General features: G+C 42.1%; 1 protein-coding gene across 1 annotated transcript; it reads right to left on the bottom strand.

The window, feature by feature from the left end:
• Positions 1 to 5,551: 5,551 nt before the first annotated feature.
• On the bottom strand, positions 5,552 to 18,166 carry LOC142897789 (toll-like receptor 3). Its single transcript, XM_076040371.1, has 16 exons — positions 17,992 to 18,166; positions 16,189 to 16,656; positions 15,784 to 15,978; positions 13,805 to 15,660; positions 13,190 to 13,418; positions 11,759 to 12,056; positions 11,514 to 11,626; positions 10,820 to 10,905; positions 9,747 to 9,937; positions 9,552 to 9,621; positions 9,330 to 9,456; positions 9,085 to 9,258; positions 7,924 to 8,026; positions 7,391 to 7,525; positions 6,133 to 6,312; positions 5,552 to 6,054 (listed from the first exon to the last, which is right to left on the bottom strand). The coding sequence occupies exons 2-16, from the start codon at positions 16,642 to 16,644 to the stop codon at positions 5,891 to 5,893; spliced, it is 4,377 nt and encodes a 1,458-aa protein (XP_075896486.1). The 5' UTR covers positions 16,645 to 16,656; positions 17,992 to 18,166; the 3' UTR covers positions 5,552 to 5,890.
• Between the last annotated feature and the right edge of the window lie 704 nt (positions 18,167 to 18,870).

The following is an 18,870-nucleotide window of genomic DNA, read 5'->3' as shown; positions in this document are numbered from 1 at the left end:
CATCGATCCTCTCTGAACAATTCTAAAACTTTGTTCCTTCTGTAGAACAGTCTGGGTGTTCTGGAGGCAGCATTTAAAACTATCAACATACAATTATGCATGGGTAAAGATTAAGCTGAAATGCTGTCACCTTCCGGAGCGTCTGCCGTGGCTGTGCCTTCTAGTGTTTGGAAGACACTGCAGAATTTTCCATTAGACCTGTCTGTCTTTTTTTTTTTTTTTTTTTTTAATCCTCGCGCTCGGGGTCATACCCATGAAAGACAAAGGAAACAGTTTCTTTAAAGCAGCAAAAGTTTGAGTTTCCCTGGTGGTGTCGTAGCACGGCTGCTTTAATTTTATTCTCTCAAAGAACTGCAGATGTGCGTTTGCTGACACTTGGAACTGCTCAGTGGCTGAGATGAGGGAAGTAGGAGTGAGTACCGTAGATCCTGAACTTTCTTCTTCTTTCTTTTTTAACCTAAGTCTGACCCTCATTTACACAAAGCGGATACACTGCACAGCCCGCAAAGCCATGGGCATAAAAAAAAAAAAAAAAGGAATCAAACTGTTGTGCATTTAAAAGCAAAAAGGAAATAAAAACGAAAGGAAAGCATCTTTTGAGGACGGGGGGAGAACAAAGTACAGAGCTGCTTAATATTCCGTTGCTCTCGCCTTCTTTTAAAGTACCTTATCCTCCTCCAGACGCCTCATCAGCAGCTCCAACAAATTGCCGTGGCCTCCATCCAACACCTTTGTTTACCTGCGGCTCCTCATAATTGAAACTTACCACCAACGCAAGTGGGGGGAAAACTCTTCAGAGTGACGAGGAATGAATAAAGAAAAGATTATTTTGAGTCGACGCCAGAGACGGACCGAGCGCTGATGCACAGAGCCGCGGCCCTGTTTCTTTTTTTTTTTTTTAAGGAGGGGTGGGGGGGGGCGAACACCACTGTAGTTAAATTGGAGCCATGACCCACATTTCAAACAATTTAGCTGTGAGATTAAGTATTGGTGTACTTCAAAGGGAGTGAAGAATGCGTGGCCCCGCCGCCTCGGGCAATGCACAGCCGTCCACCTCAAAGTTGGTGGCTAACCGGCTTGCATGTTTCTAAGGCAACGGGGGGCGAAGATGGCAGGCAGATGGGATTATTTCAAGGGAGAAATCCCTCCTTTTTGCCTGCGACCGAAGCTCGCAGCTCTTTGCGCCGCATGGTGACGCGTGTCAATTTCACTTGCTTGAATTTGGCCTTCTCTTCAGGTTTTTCTTTTTATAATTTTCTCTGTATCAAATCAATTCAGTTGCTTCCTGTTCACAGGTTTGTTTTGGCTCTTGTCTTCAGCCAGGCCCCTCCCACAAGGATTGGACGATCCCGATTTGAGATCACTCGGTAATAGGGCTGTTGATTTGATGTGAAAACAGGCTGAATCGAGGCTGACTGGACGCGATTGGGTGGATTAGCAGACAGTCCCGCTGCCATGTCTGCTGCTGCTGTCCTCTGGTGCATGTATGCTTGCATGTGCGTGCAAGAGGCGAGGCAGCTGATGGAGATAGCAGTGTGTGTGTGTGTGTGTGTGTGTGTGTGTGTGTGTGTGTGTGTGTGTGTGTGTGTGTGTGTGTGTGTGTATGGTCAAGCTCCAGCTCGGTGCTCAGTCACATCCAGGGATCCTGTCACATCCCATCCAGCTCAACACAGGTCTGGGTGCTCTGCAGACCGCTGAGGTCTACAAGACATGGCCAGGATGTCGTCATAAATACTACACACAACCAGGCTACACCTTCTTCCGCTGCAGCTTCACTCGCCGGATCGATCCCAGAGGTTCAGTTATAGAGGTCTGACTTCTGTTTCAGTGATCAGGATCAATAATCTCAAGGGCACTTTTGTGTTTTGTGATTCTTTGAAGTTGGTAGTTGAAGCATTTATGAGCAGGCACATACAAGGTGAAAGAGCTTTATATTATTATTATTATTATTATTATTATTATTATTATTATTATCATCATCATCATCATCATCATCATCATCATTATCATCATCATCATTATTATTATTATTATTATTATTATTATTATTATTATTATTATTATTATTATTATCATCATCATCATCATCATCATCATCATTATCATCATCATCATCATCATCATTATTATTATTATTATTATTATTATTATTATTATTATTATTATTATTATTATTATTATTATTATTATTATCAATAGTTGAAAGTAGGTTATACTTTCATCAATTTGGCAAGTTAAATTTTTCTGTGTGTGTCCATGTTTTAGTTTATCCTAGTCCCATTAGATTTAAATACAACCACAGAAAATTAATTCGAGGAGCGCCCTCTGTTGGACATTGAGGAAAGAAATTTAAGTCATCAGTAGCTCTTTTCGAACCTTTTGGGGTTTGTGTGGGAAATCTGACAGTAGTACAACAAGCAGCGATCCTGCTTCACTGCAATAATCAGCGGTGTTATTTGTTTTTGCCCTTCTTGAGCTTTCAGCAGGAACCCAAATGTAGAAAAACCACCAGCCATTTGATTTCCCAGCTGATCCCTTTAATTACATCAGTGTGTAGAGGTTTTCCTCAGCACAAATCAGGCCTCAAAAGCTCATTTTTGTCCACATTATTGAACTTGCATAGCTGCACGCTTTGCTTCCCCACTTGTGGGAAATTCAACTTAGTTTTGAGGGAGATAAGATGATTTTGCAAATCTACAAACACGGGTTTTGACTGCGTCACTTTGCTTTGTGCTGCGTGTACACTTATCCCGTCTGGTGACGTGGGTCAAAATCATTTGTTGTTACTGGGTTCATGCAGTCAACTCTGAACAAAAGAGACGGTGTTGGACATGTGCTAATGAACCATTTTGAGGGGACACTGCAAATTAATCACGTGCTATTTAAATGTCAGAAAGCTGAAAATGTCTCACGGGCTCTGAAGTGTGCGCACACTTAACGCAGCTGTCACTCACATCAGCAGGAGGCTGCAGGGTATGAGAAAACACACACAAGCGCACGCACACACACACACACACACACACACACACACTGTTAGGGCCGATCCTTCTGACACGCACACTAGACAAAAACCCATGCACTGCTGCCCCTCCATGGGCATCGCTTTGAACTGCACCTTTTTTGGAAACGACGCTCTAATGATGGCAATTTTTTTTTCTTTTTTTTTTTCACCCACTGTGACCTGCTCTTCTGCACACCAGGACCTCATTGTGTCCTCTGAGCATATGCTTTATTTCTTTCTCCATTACATCTCAATATTTTATAATCCATCCCACCAAATTTCAATTTTGGATGGAAAGATGGGATATATCATCAAATATATCATCTCTCTCTCTCTCTCTCTCTCTCTCTCTCTCTCTCTCTCTCTCTCTCTCTCTCTCTCTCCCTCCCTCTCAAAGTGGTTACATCTCATTTCATCACGGTGCCCCGGAGCGTGTGAGAGAGAGAGAGGGAGAGAGAGAGAGCAAGAGAGAGGTGATACTTGCTGACATTAAAGTATGATTGAAGCCTTTCATGTTGCTGTTTTGTATTTTTGAGATTCATGCATGTCTGCATTGTCTTAAAGGGGCAGAACGCAGAGGGTTTTGCATAACATTTGCTTGGTACAATAAAAGATGTGTACAAAAAAATTATTTTACTGATTAGAATGTCAAACAAAAGGCCTCATATTGGGTCATTCATTTTTCAGAACCCACTGAAAGACCAGGGTAGGAATTGAACCCATAACACTCAGAGGCCAAAAGTGCAGGTGTCAGAACCAAACATGATTTGTCAATTATCTTGAAATAGATCTTTATTTTTTTTAAGAGCTTGAGACATTGTGGGATGGCAGCAGTTCTAACATATCTCAGCCCAGTTCCATAACAAACACATACCATGGGTGCACGAAAATAACTGTATAGGGTCCGCCATTACTCAGGCATGATTCAGGACTGTGTTTAAGGCTTGTGGGAAATATGCTGCTGTAAGTTACATGAGAAAACTGTGTGAGTCTTTCACTGTGCGCCCATCATGTTTTCCCTTTCATGTTTACTTTTCTGGCCTGTTAATCGTTCAATAACCTCAGAGTCTTATCTCATGACCTCTTTGGAAAGACTGACTCTGACTGAGAATGACCACATTCTGCATTTGAATTGTAAAATTTTATACACACCTTAGCAAACCTGAGATTTGTTCAACTGATACTCTGAATACACGAAGCATAGTTAGAAACACAAAGATTGCATTTTATACACAGTCAAATTCTGTGAACCTTCACTTCAAAACAGTCTTTTCCAGCTGAATTTCTGAACAAAATTAACATTTATCTCTCTGAGGAAAAGGCAAACCTATCTCCACAACTTGTAATTACTTGTACTGTACAATAAGGTACATTACTATGGGCTGGATTTAAAAACAAATATATTATATGTGATTCCTACAGTTTAAACAGCATTTGCATACAAACCGTTTTCAGAAAAAGATTGCTTTCATTTTCTATTCAAGCGAATGCAGAGTGTCTCGGAACTTCATCTCCACCAGGGGAGGCTTCTGTGTGGGGGCCACTTATGAAAAAGCCTTCTGATACAAAATGAACTCTTCCTGCTTCATTTGGAACCCAGGCGCCTCACCTCTATCAGCCATTGATTGTGCTCAATAATTCAATTTATAGCCACGGAGAGGAGCATCCAATTCATCATCAGTCATGTCACTTTGGTGTTGGGCAATGACCCTTGCAGGCATGCCAGCTAAATCATCTCCTGACATTATGGATGGGGTCATTTGTAACTGTGTCATGCTATGATTACTGCTTTGTTACAAGGGCTCCTTCTGGCCTCAATGAGATTCAGGGAGTTTTGGCTCATAATAATCAGAAGGCTGAAAGCATCGTTGAGAGTTCCAGCCTGAGGGTTGATGAGAGTTCAGACGTGTCAGCGGCAGTCAGCACGCGCTCAGATCAAAACTACTGGATTGATTGTGAAACTTTCTGGACTTCCCAAGCCTCCCAAGGAGCTGTGCAATTTTAATTACGAATGGAAGACATGACTGCATGCTGATACCGATTGAGGGTAACAGACAATATGAAAACACAGACCCGTGAGTAACTTATGGCATAGCAAGGGGTCACAAAGTCAAAGCGATGTAGCGTTGGGTTTAATTATTAATGTCAGTGTCCAGTGTTTAGTGTACAGTGTTCAACCAGTTTGAAGGGCTTACCTTCGGTTATAGTGTGTGTTCAATAATAATCTTAATAACTGGAGATTTTACAGCCGACTGCGATGACAAAATGTGCATTGGGTCTCATGTTATTTATCATGGATATACTGTCAAATCCTTCAATTCATTTTTTCATTTTAAAGCCAAGTGTTGGCTCCACCAGCATACCCTTGAAGGCCGCATAGTTGTTGCTATTGGAGTTTATATTGTAAATGAATAGACAGAACGCAGGAACTGCTGCCAATTCAGGAACATAGTTTGTTTTGGTTTGGGGAATGTGTGTCTTTAAAAATGAATCATCAAAAAGACTATGGTATTTTATAAAAAAAAAAAAAAAGAAATGTGTTTTTTATTATTTAAAATTAATAATGTGTACATGTGTAAGTCTTTTGTTTTAAAAACATGTAGCGACATTGTTCAATCACATCATTATGATTATGATTTCATAACAAATGTCTGCTTGTTTGTTTAAATTTACTCTTCATGGGTAAAAAAAAAAAAAACCTAACAGTTTGAACGATGCAGATTCTGAGCACAGCATTTTGAAGTTATTTCCCTGCGATCAGTAATGGTAAAGTAAGATTTTAAGCCACAGCCATGCAAACTTTTTTCAAGTTGTGATTTTGCAGTAGAATTCATTAGTTTAAACAGTTTAAATCCAAATAGCAAGATGTGTAATGTCTGATCTCAGAACCTAAGTTGTCTTTTTCTCTAATTCTATCCAGATACCCTTCTCAGGTTTTAAGATTAGCTCCCCTACAGGCCGCAGCTCCTCACGCGTCTGACAGGATTGGATGGTAAAGTTGCGTAGGACCGAAGCCAAGACCACCTTTTCTTCCATCACAGCAAAGCGCTGACCTGTGGATCACAGCAGGCATGAACACTCTCCCTTTTATTGTGTGTCAAAGGCAAATCGTCAGGATTAGGAGTGTTTACCGATGCAGTTGCGGAGTCCAGCTGAGAAGGGGATGTACGCGTAAGGAGGCCTTCCCACCGAGTTTTCTGGCAGGAAACGATCAGGCCTGAACTCCTCCGGATCGGGGAAGTAACGGGAATCACGGTGAAGTGCGTACGTCACCACGGTGGCATTGGTGCCCTTGGTTACCTTTAAACCATCTGAATTGAAAGATAATTTGGTTGCAAAGCTGGGACATAAATCAGCAAGCTAACTCAAACTTGAGGGCAGAGTTGGCTGGTAAAATCTGAGTGCTGACATTCATTCAGATGTCAGTTTGACACAAACTGTCTCAGACATTTGCACATATCAGGGTCATTTGTCTCAACTTTCTGCATGTTTAAATTTGCAGAATTCTGGGACTTTGACCTAGACACTCCCCAAGGACAAGGTAAAATGGAGTGAGTGAGGATACAATGATGCCTCTGTGCTATTTGCGAAAGCGAATGGACACACAGCAACAACGGCGGACATGTACCTTGTTTGCTCATGCGCTTGGTCGATAGAATTGACTTGTTTACCGACTTCTTTGAATGATTAAAAAGTTACCCAACTTTATTAGCCTCTTCTCTGTGGTGATACTGTTCTCCTCCAGGATGTCTGTGTATTTTGGATAACGTGTCTCCTAGTTGACTTTTTCTTGGACTTTCTTGGAGTCACAATCACCAACTAACTGCACATGCTCAGGACATTCTTCTTCTGCCTTTATCATCTTGCTTATCGCAATCTATTGTGGAAGGACTATATATATTTATGAGACATTTTTGTGGTGTGTACAGAGGGTGCAAATGTAAATTTCGAGGAATATCCATATTTATTTGATTTAACTGAATTTTGGCTTGGTTTATTTTGGAATACCAAATAATAAATAAATAAATAAATAAATAAAAAATTGAATTACTCTTTAATGTTATGAAATTCTAAAAGTTCCCTCTGCACCAACTACAGGCATTCAACGTGTCATAGAAGACAACTTCCCAGTTGAGTTGCAAGGAATAACAGAATAGCTAAGCATGGTGGTGGCAGCCAGCTTTATATTTACAGCAGCCCTATGGAAATTGGGAGGTGTTGGCTCTGAAGACACTATAGAATAAATGTCATGATACGACAGGAAGCTATTTTTCAAACGATAATAATCCCCTATCTGCCTGTATTTAGAAAAAAACCAACCTCGGGGGATTTACACTCGAACAACAAATGAATGTTTCATTCAAGTGTCATCATTCATGCGGAACTCACTGATGTAGCAATCTTCTCCGAGGCAGCGGGCGAAGAAGGGCACCGAGGGGAACAGTCGCAGGCCCTCTTTGATCACACAACCCAGATATTTGAGCTTCCCCAGGTCCTCCGTGTTAACAGGTCGGTCAGATGCACCTTAGCATTTCAATACAGCAAAGAGTCAGGTCAATGTTTCCTCCTGCTTACTTTTACCAATGACATTTGCTCTATACTCCCCTATAACCTTTCACACTGATGAATAATTGTCAGTTATAGCTGTAAATGATAAGAGATCAATCTTTGATAGCATAACAGGTAAAGGTTAAAGTATTTGACACAAGTTACCTCATACCAAAAGATAAGCCAGCTATTGCTGATGGGAGGGGGACAGACTATCATGCCAGCAAGTGCAGAGTGCTGTTCTCTACATGCATTAGTACCCCATAACATTGGAAAACACAAATGGGTTTGTGCAAAGGATGAATCAGAGAGGCCTCCGGCAGGGAAACAAATGATGTCATACAAGTGAGAAGGCGTGGGTGTGTTGGTGTTACCGAACACTTCCTGGAGCTCCTGATGAACTTTGTTTTGTGCCTCGGGGTGGGAGCCCAGCAGATAGAGGATCCAGTTCATGGAAGCTGCCGTTGTATCATGTCCCTGTGTAATGAGGGCAGTTAAATACAGGGTAAACAAAACATTATTTTTGAAGCTGCCTTCACGGTTTTATATTTTACCCTTGTTCTCCTTTTTTTTTTTTTTTTCTAACAGCCTTAAGGGTAATAACAGTTATGGATACTGAGACATTGCGTGTGAGGTGTTATCTCACACCTGCAGATTTTAAATACCAGTGACCACTGATATGAACCTGGTTCATTTTTGTTTGTTTTTTTGTATTAATGTTAAACTTACCATATAAACACCACTCTGTCTGGTCTCCATGAAATACTGTGGTTGACTGCTGACTGCTAAGACACCAAACATTTCACAAAATGTTTTTTAGAGTCATCTGAAGCATCCATCTGATAAAGAGCCCAATGAAAACATTTGGATAAAGGAAGCAAAACCAGCAAGGTGGATTTGCAAACTATCACATTCAAACCAATCAGACTGATTGCTGCTCTACACCACCCCTTCATAGCTAGCTGCTGCACACTGTGTTGTAAAGTCCTGCCAGAGAGAAAGTAAAATAACACATTTTGTTGTTTTGTGCAGTCGTGCAGTCATTTATTCATTTTTGATGTGAAAAGCCATTCAACTTGAAGAAAATGCGTAAAATGCTGCAGTATCCAAGCTAATCTCTTTCGCAGCAGCCTCTGTTTTCAGAGAAGCTTCTTATTTCTTACAGAGCTGCACTTTGTGACTTCTGCCTTTTTATCTGTAGAAGGAGCTGATTGGTTTTGGAATCCAACAAAATGTTCAGGCAGATTGAAAACAATCTCCTTTGGAGGTCAGCAAGATGGATGAGCAAGATTTCAGAGTTGAAAACCGAGCAGTCCGGCTCCTGTGCAAGGTTAATACTTTGACCAGCCAAGCACAACCTCCATTCTTGAAATTTGGTAACAACAAACCAGCCCAAGATGAAAATTGAACCAATTGTGAAGCTGAGACAACCTGCAGTTATGAATAATTATCTGTGGGTTGTTCATCATGGCCTCAGAGTCATTATAAAATGTGAATGAAATCAGTGGGAATTTCTCCAGTTTCTGGTCACCAACCTCAAACATAAAGGTGTCGACTTCCTCCTGAATGTCCTGGTGGCTCATCTTATTGCCATCCTCATCCACCGCCTGCAATAGCATGTCCAGAAATGCACGTCTTTTCTTAACGCCCTGGTCAGAGTCGCTGTCTGAGTCAGCGGTGGAAACGATTTCTGCTCTTTCCTGTATCACCTAAGGGGAATTTGGGATTTGTATTATTGCTGGCTGAAGATGAGCACAAAAGAAAAGTCTCAATTACTCACTTTGTATGTGAAGGAATGCAGGACACTGAGGGTCTTATTGTGCAACTGGCCGTCACCAAACAGGTAGTAAACAAGGTCAGACCAAAACCAAGGATTTCTCTGTCTACGGCTGATAATGTCGCTCATTCTTTCAACAGGAGAAAAAAAAAGCAATTATTGATAAGGTTTGGACTTATCATTGTCTGAGTTTTTGTGACGGAGACAGAGCTCCTATTAACTCACTTGTTGACAGACTTGACATACTCGGAATCTGAATTACTTTGGGCATAAATCTTCTTTCCCATTGCAGTTTCTGCACGAACAAAGATTTGTATGATAGAATCCTATTCTCATAAAAATAGACTTTTTTAAAACACATACAGACACACTTGCACTTGCTTGCACAAACAGGCACACATATGCATTTATTTCACCTACCGCAAATGATGTCGAGGGCACAGAGAGTGATGTGGCTGAAACAGTTGAACGGACCCTTCCCTGCCTGCTTCTCCAGCTTCTCCACCAGGATGCTGGCCTGCTCATTCATCACTTCCAGGAAGTCAGCCAGGATAGAGAAGTGGAAGGTGGGAGTCAACATCTTTCTCCGTTTACGCCACTTTGAGCCAGTGCTGATTGAAAGAAAAGTGGTGAGATTTTGAGCTTTTGGAACTAAAACACACCTGGAATTGTCCTGAGTAGACAAGATTGTAATCAGCAGACTGTCTCAGTTTCTACTGCTGTAGAAAATTGAAATAATGGTCAACTGCAAGGGGTGCTGCCCATGTCGCATTTTTGAGTTGTTTGTTTGTTTTAATCTGGTGCATTATTTAATATAATGCAAATGAGTCTTTTGCACATAGGTTTGTGAGGGCCTTTGGCCCAGATAAAAGACTTCTTAACAGACTTTCTACAGATAAGCCATACCCAAGATGTACTTTGTGATAAAGCTGTGCATCTTTTGCTCAGGTTTCCGAGTTTCAACAAACTGAACTTCAAGGACAAGGTTGATGAGGAAACTGAAAAATATATACACTGATCTACAATGGTACAGGATATTTTAGGTTTTTGACATTTTCATGTGGCTTGGATACCTGACCATAACAAATAGAAACAAACAAAATGCACCGCCAATACAAAATAGTAGGATGGGGGTTGGGGGGCACTAAATGTACACTGAAGTCCTATAATTTATCAATTAAAAATCTCCAGCTGGCAGAATACTGTTTAACCACTGACACTAATAATAGAACATCATCAGTTCTGCTTACTACATGTCTTTAATGACACATGTAAAGCAGAATCAGGTCAAAGTAAGAACTGGGATGACGTGAACTCCTGAGCTCCCGAAAAATGTAGCTGCAACACACAAAACTGCTGTTTGCATTTCTCTCACCACAGTTATGTTTACATAGTATATTTGATGTGGGGGGGGGGGATCTTGGGAAAAACATGCATGTTCATATTTTTATTTAACATTTTTTTACATGCACTAGACAGCTGCTCACACATACCTTGTAAGAAGGCCAGTTCCAAGCCATGGGTGGAGGAAGTTATACGCCAGGCTTTTCCTCATGTGAACAGGATTCGACACAATTGTCTGAAAGAACAAAGTTTCTTATCAAGTTGAACACTTAATAACAACACAGGCACAGTGCAGGTGCAAAGGCTGCAACGTTAGCGAAACAACCACTTTATTAGGTAGCACTCAATTGTCTAATTGGCCATAACATGGCAGCAACTCAATGCATTTAGCCATGTGTGAAGACAACTTGCTGAAGTTGAAAGCGGGCTTCACAATGGGGGGAGAAAAGAGACTGAAAGGATTTTATTTCACAAGCCACTGAGCTACTGGGATTTTCACAACATCGCAACAAGCTCTACATTTTACAGACAACTGTCAGGGGGAAAAAAGAACATATCCAGTGAGTGGTGGCAGTTGTGTGTAGGAAAAGGCCTTGTTGATGTCAGGGGTCAGAGGACAGATAGTTCATGGCTGGTTGGAGACCATCCAAAAGGCAACAGAAACTCAAATCAAACAACCTTTAAGTACTGTCCGCTTCATTAAGTGCCCTGCACTTGTAAGGTTCAGCTATCTAATGAAGTGGCTGGTGAGTGTGTGTCATCTGAATCAGCTGTACGTTTGCAGATGACATGTGAAGGAGGAAGCACATGGTGTTGTGAATCAAGACATGTCAGCCATTATACCTCGACCGTCTCTGCATGGAAGAGAATCACAAAGGGGACCATTCCAATCCAGACCTTGAAGAGTGGGGCATCCCTGAAGTCACGGGTAAAATCTTCAATTTGGCGAAAGAAATCTGCAGCAGAGATTGCAAGCATTGGGTCGGAGCATGATTAGCCGTGCTGGAGAGATAAAAGTCTTTCACCCAGCGTCCCTTGTCTGCGCAATCTGCAAACAAATCAAAGCGGCGCGTTGGTTGTCCTCTTACCTCCGGCGTTGTTCTTGAATATCAGCGCATTTCCAATGAAGGGATACGTTCCTTCCGGCTCAGGTATGGGCTTCATCTCAAACCAATTGTGCAGGTAACCGCTGAGCAGCTTGTAGGTGATGTAGGTGAGAGCGGCGATGGAGACGCTCACAACAAGAAAGGGGACGGTGTAACTCCCCAGCACCGCCATGTTCGCTTCTGTGTGTACAAACAACAAGTCCGCAGCGGCTGCAGCAGGTGTCTGTCGTGCCTTCCTGCGACGCACCTCCTCTGCTGTTGACCCTCCTCTACTGCCCAGTTACGTAGGTCAAGGTCAACACAAATGCAGTGACTCACACAGAACAATTTATATGATAAAGAGGTTAATTATTTACCATGTGACTTGCGAGCAGCCCTGACTGAGGCCTTTGCCCTACTTTTGTTGTTTGTTAGTTTGAATATGACATTCAGCCTGATTCTCCCTGATATATCAGCTCCAGCCGGATATTTTTTTATCACAGACACTATTACTTGTTACTACTAGTTATTACAATGTACCTTTTCTGAGCAGTTGTGGTGGAAATTTAGTTTTGTTTTGGTAGTAATATTTTAGCCACATGATGACATTTGGCATTAACTTTTTATGACAGTAACGTTAGCATTTCCATTGTGCTGGAAAAAGGTCCTGGTACAATGCGGTAATCTTCAGGATAGTCTTCAAATGCTGTTTATTTTAGTGCAGTCATCAGCATTCACCCACATGCTGCATGTGCATTGTTCCCTCCTGCTCTGAACTGAGTACAAGAACTACAAGAGTTTTCTGGCATATATTCAATGGCAATAATTGACAAAAATTTGAACCTAGTCCGGAAAAAAAAGTCACTTCTTTTTTTCTGGTGTTTCGACAATTGAGTAAGTCATTGTCATGTGATTTATTGTGGGCTCACGAAGAGTCACAATAATTGCTGAGTCACACCACATTTACCTTTGAGCTTCTGTGGTTGTGGGTTTTTTTATGACTACTGATGATTTTAGCTCACACTATGAGGAACATGGTCTATCTATTGAATTATTATGCTGAATATCTTCACGAAAAACGACATATGATGCATCATTGCCTCTTTTTCTATTTTTTAAAATAGGCATGTTTTATACCTTCCTTTTTGTCTCCGCAATGGAGCAGCTTTAATTGGAGGACAAAACAGTTATAAACTACAATGGCCACTAGATGTCGGCATCAGGCTCTCAATCAGAGGACAAATTGTTCAATTGTAGCTTTGAAAAGAAACAGGTGTTCTTTCTATTTTTTGTGGTCTTACAATAAATAAGCACAACAGCCTAAAGAAAAGAAAAATAACCAAGTAAATGTCATTAAATAGACTTTCTTTATTAATATTATGATAATTATTACTACTGTAAAATGTACCCATCAATCACAATGACATCAAGTTACTCCTGCAGTCGATTGGTCATGCCAAGAGCTATCAGGAGTTTTTGGTGAAAGGCCTGAACCCGCTCTTTGTAGACAGGCCAGTGCAGGACACAGCAGGGACGCAGCATTCCTCTGCGGAGGAAGAGCGAACGGGAGAGCTTGTAGTCATGGACGTCCTGCAAGAAGACCAGAACCACAGAGTCCCTGCTGGCTTCAATGACCTGGTGAAGCGCCTGATGGGCAGTAAATCTGGGTAGGACAAGCAGACCATTAGGCGTCAGTCTAAAGAGGATGTGTAACACATGATTGTACAACCTGAGAACAGTGAAAGAGAAGTGAGAACAAAAGGGGGGGAAGAGCATCACACCCAGATCATAGTATTTATCCCACCCAAATTTAGAGCATATCTCCTGGTAGTTGTAATGGTGTGTTCCATACTATAAACAACACCCTAAATGTAATTGTAGCATCCTGTCGTTATGTGGATTTACATTCTTCACCAAGCAATTAACATCCACAAACAGAAATGCTGGTGTGCTGTAGGCAAAAGCATTCTCCATGTAAGAAAAGAAAAAGTATTTTTTGCATATTACAAATGGTGTATTATCATTCATGTGTCTGCATGTTTAATTTACCGTCTGCACCAGGGATCTCTGAGAAGACTCTCTGTGACGACAAACAGGATCTTCCGAGAGCTCCTCATATTATTGACGATGGATCCCAGTTGCGACATGCCGGGCACCGAGTCTCGATCCTCGAAACAGAACCTGCACCTGCCATTCTCCAGCGGGACCATCCTCTTTTCCACCCAGGTGGTGTCTTCCACCGCATGGATGACGTAGGCGTCGTACTCATACTCCCTACCCTCCTCCGCGGAGGCGTCACTGAATCCTAGCGTGCGATTGATTACAATGTTGCAATAAAACTTAATCCGCCAACCGTGGAAGCGCACGGTGAGCGCGGTAACGATCAGCGTGATGACGGCAGTGCTGCTGATGATGTAGAGAGCCTGGAACGGAGTCATGTCTTTGCAAGATTGGGCGTCGAAGTCCAGGACGGAGCGGTTAAAGTAAGTCAAAGGGGTGTTACATGTGTACTGCTCCCTAAGACCTGGAACGTAGGTTGTATTTGTGGTATTCAGCCACGACGCGAACCACAACATGCTCTCACAGGTGCAGTCGAAGGGATTTTTGCCCATGATGAGCAGGCTGAGGTTGCTCAGAGGGACTTTGAACACCTCGGGCCTCACAGTGGTGATCAAATTCTTTGGTAAAATTACAACTTTCAGTGACTGGAGATCGTTGAAAACAGATTCTTTGAGAGGGTTGAGAAGATTGCTAGCCAGACTCATGACCTGGAGGTCCTTCAGGCCTCTTAGGGCGTCTGCTGGGATCTCATCCAGCCCGTTGCTGTCTAGCAGCAAGGTTGTCAGCTTCAGCGTGTCTTTGAGAAACAGCACGGGACCACCGAGGTTTGCACTTTTCCACACACGGGCCAAGTTATTGTGTTGGAGCTTTAGCACTTTCAGGTTCACGAGGCCTGTCAACATGCTTTCCTTGATGTTGGCAATGTTATTGTGGCTGAGATCCAGGACGGTGAGCTTGGTTAAAGGGCTGAAAGGAGAGGGTTCCCGGTCCACGGCTGTGGCAATGAGACCTTTGGCTAAAGTGAGAACCCTGAGATCGGGCACATGAACAAACGACGTGGAGCTCAGATTGATTTGCTGATTGTTAAAAGACATATGAATCTCCTGAAGTTGGCCCAAGCCTTCAAACTCTTTACCATAGAGCGTTTGCCTGATGAAGTTGGAATCTAGATACAGAATAGTTAAATTTATGAAAACAGAGAAGCTTCCGGCATTTATCTGCCGAATGGCTGCTTTTGTCAAATTCAGCATCCTTAGAGGTGAGCCAGCCAGTGAGGCGAAGGTCTTATTGGTGATGAAGTTAAGTGAGGTATAGCTACTCCAGCTCAAATCAAGCTCCTTGAGGTTAGTCAAACCTTGAAATGTGTGCTCTGTAATATTCCGCACTGATGTTCCCTGTAAGATCAAACTCTCCAGGGCGCTTAATGGCTGGAAGGAAAAATCATCGATTATTGGCGTGGATGAAGAACGACTTTTCACGAGAGCCCTGGTCAGCTGGAGCCACTTCAAACTTTTAAGCCCCTGGAACGTGTCCTGGGTCACATGTTTTATGTTGTTGTCCCTCAAACTTAAAGTCTCCAGTCTGCGCAGCCACTGAAAGGAGCCTTTCTCGATTTTACCCATGGCATTATGGGACAAATCCAGAGAGGTCAAGTTCGTTTTCTGGAGTCCTGAAAATGTGGTGCTTGTGAGTGTAACCAGCTTCATGTATCGGAGGGAAAGGGCACTAATTGCTGTTCCTGACAGTTCAGAGCAGACTTTAGCAATTACAAGAGTACTCATGTTGCTCTGATCCAGGATCAGAGTGCGTAGGCTTGAAATTGGCTGGAAGCATCCACGATCCAACTGCAACAAACAGCTCACGGTTAGACCGAAACAAGAAATAAAATGGACAACTGAAAGTTAGACCGCTGCCCACAATTAATTTGGCATTTTGCTTCCTGTTTCCAGTGGAGAAAAGTTCCTTACTGTTTTTAGTGACACAGATGTGAGGTTGAGGACTTGTAGAGAGGTTGAGTTGGAAAGTAAAGTAAAGTCATCTTTCTTAAGAGACTTGATCGGGTTGAATGCCAGGCTGAGGTTGACCAGGTTAGGCAACTGCGACTGGGAGCCGAGTTTGGCTGACTGCAGACTGTTTTTAGACACATCCAGAAATTTAAGGCTCTGTGAATGACAAATGAGAGCAAATTGTTCAATCATCCCAAAATTACATTCACCTGACAACGCAAGTTTTACCATTTTGGTTGCTTCACTAAATATAAACATGTTTTTAAATATGAATTTGTTTATATCCAAGTAATTTCATGTCTTTATCAAATCTTTTTTTTTTTTTATTAACTCATTTCATCTGAGCTATCAGAGTGTCCTCTGTACCTCGAGTGCAGAGAATGGTTCTCCCTGTAGCCTCAGCCTGTTACTGGCCAAAATCAGGTGTGTCAGATTAGTGCAGTGGATCAGGTCCTCCATCTGAAGAGTAAGCACTTGGTTGTGCCCCATGTCCAGTGTCTGCAGCAGGTTCAGAGTCTCACACAGACCGCCGTGCAGCTTGGTTATGGAGTTGTGGCTGACATCGAGGTGAACAAGGCCAGGGTAGCGTGTAAGCGACTCAGGCGGAATCCCCCGCAGTGTGTTGTGGGACACGTCCAGGCTGTTGAGGTTCCTGGGGAGGTCCTGGGGAACTGCACTGAGACTGAGGTGGCTGCAGTCTGCTCTGCCATCCTGCACAGAGCACGAGGTCTTTTTCTGGCAGGACACGGAACAACCAGGTCCCATCAGAATGTAGCAAGTGAGGATCAATGCAGCGGTGCGGAACGAATGAGGGGTATGCATGGTTTCAACAACCTTTAAAAAAAAAAGAGGGATGAATTTTAAATATATATGTTAAACATTAATCAACTCAGACGTATTTTATCTCTGCAGCATCTTATGGGAAAAGAAGTGTATTCATGGCAATATATACTTTAAATTGTTAAAACTCAGAATTGTTAATCATTTATTTAATTAAATGAGTCAGTTGGACCACATGCCCATATTAACTCATTGAAAGGAAGCAGACAAGCTGTTTACATAGATATAAGCAGCAAGTTACCGCCTACATACTGGATTGTAAAACAGTTTATCCTAGAAGCAATAGCAAAGTCCAAACATGAGGTTCTTAGTTGCACTGCTGCTTCTGTGCAAATGCAGACACAGGTCTGGGTAAACATGTTTTCTTTTTCTTTCTTTTTTAAACACAGACACAACGCAAGGAAAAAAGGAAACAAGCATTTTACAACTCCAGTTTCACTTCCCGGAGTGTTCCGCAGGAGGTTTAACTGTTTGTTGAGCAGGTGTGGGGCCAATAAGGATGCAGAAATAAAATTCAAAATGATGTGATTGTGTGTATCTATGTGTGCCTATTTAAATCTTTCATACTCATATTTACTTGAGTGAGCCCAAGAAGACGTACTACTGTTCATACTGTTCATATAATGATGATGATGATGATGTGTGTGTGTGTGTGTGTGTGTGTGTGTGTGTGTGTGTGTGTGTGTGTGTGTGTGTGTGTGTGTGTGTGTGTGTGAAACGAATACGCACAAAGAATTACAGGTCAGGATTACTTTTTGTGTAGTTCGTCTTGAAGTAAACTGCACAGACACAGATACATGATGAATGCCCAACAATTTATAATTTTATCAAAACACTCAACAGCATGGCAAGGTCATGTTGAGTGTAAGGCATGTGTGTGTTTGTTAGTTTGTTTCTTGTTTGTTTAAGTAAACGACCTTACAGGGTCTACAGAAGTGACTACGAACAGCAGACGACATGCCATGAACTACTTGTCTTCATTCTAATATCCGCGTATCATAATCTGCATGCCATGTTATAAACAGTAGCATAGTGTTAATCATATATACAGTAGAAGATCTAGATTACGCCTTCCTTTTTATACAAGACTGAACTTGTAGAACTGGTTTGATGTGTCCGGGTCGACAACCTGGTACTGACTTCTCTCATTCATAATGACATCGTATTTAGGACCGAATTCTACTAAAAACTTAGAACAATATGTGCGAGTACGATATGTGCGATATAGAACCGCATTGCTGAACTTTAAAACTCCAACGGCGTAAATGCAGTGGTTATTAAGTGAGCTGGGGGGGACAAAACAAAACAAAATAAAACAAAATGGTCTACCTTGGCGTTGCGTGTTGGAGGTTTAAAGTGAGTCAGCCAGCGACATTACGACAGTCCAGACGATGATGCTTCTCACAGCAGCAGTAGCAGCTCACTTTTTCGGTTTTCTTTCTTTTTTTTTTTTTTTTTCATGGCCTCTGTCGGATTCTGTCAAACAAAACTGGGTGTTTCTTTTTTCTTTTTTTTCCCTTTCCACATTTACCGGGAAGTGAAACTAAAGAGAGGTTCAAAAAGAAAAGTTACTTGAAATGGACGCTAGATGGCAGTACAACATTAAGACACTAAACTGCATTGAACGCCAGAGTTCAGAATTAACAGAAATAACTTCATTCATTCATTCATTCATTCATTCATTCATTCATATGTGTGTGTGTGTGTGTGTGTGTGTGTGTGTGTGTGTGTGTGTGTGTGTGTGTGTGTGTGTGTGTGTGTGTGTTTACACACAGTATTAACCTGGCCGCCCCCTGTCTTTTCCTTTCTGCCCTTCTCCCAGATTAATGCAACAGGACTTTCCTGGGATAAACTGCAGGCACCTGATGAGTTTAGCCGCTGCTAAGCCGAGGCAGTTTGCTTCACTTTGTGCCAATGGCATTGCAAGAACCCACTATTTATTGATGGTCAAGCCATCAACATGCATTGATCTTTTCTGTGCGTAAACTAATTTATATCCTAAATATCTTTCAAACTGAATCCTCAGTAAGGGAGTGCTACCTTCAACCTGAATTAATACCATTCATTCATTCATTCATCTTCTATACCCGCTTATTCCTATTCAGGGTCACCGGGGTCTGCTGGAGCCTATCCCAGCTGTCTTAGGGGAAGGCAGGGTGACACCCTGGACAAGTCGCCAGTTCATCGCAGGGCCTGAATTAATACCAG

The sequence above is a fragment of the Nelusetta ayraudi genome, unplaced genomic scaffold (assembly GCF_046127955.1).
Source record: "Nelusetta ayraudi isolate G7.1 ecotype Tasmania unplaced genomic scaffold, CSIRO-AGI_Nayr_v1 ptg000004l, whole genome shotgun sequence".
Classification (NCBI taxonomy): domain Eukaryota; kingdom Metazoa; phylum Chordata; class Actinopteri; order Tetraodontiformes; family Monacanthidae; genus Nelusetta; species Nelusetta ayraudi.
Note: the sequence above shows the minus strand (reverse complement) of the source record. Positions and strands in the feature narration are given on the sequence as shown.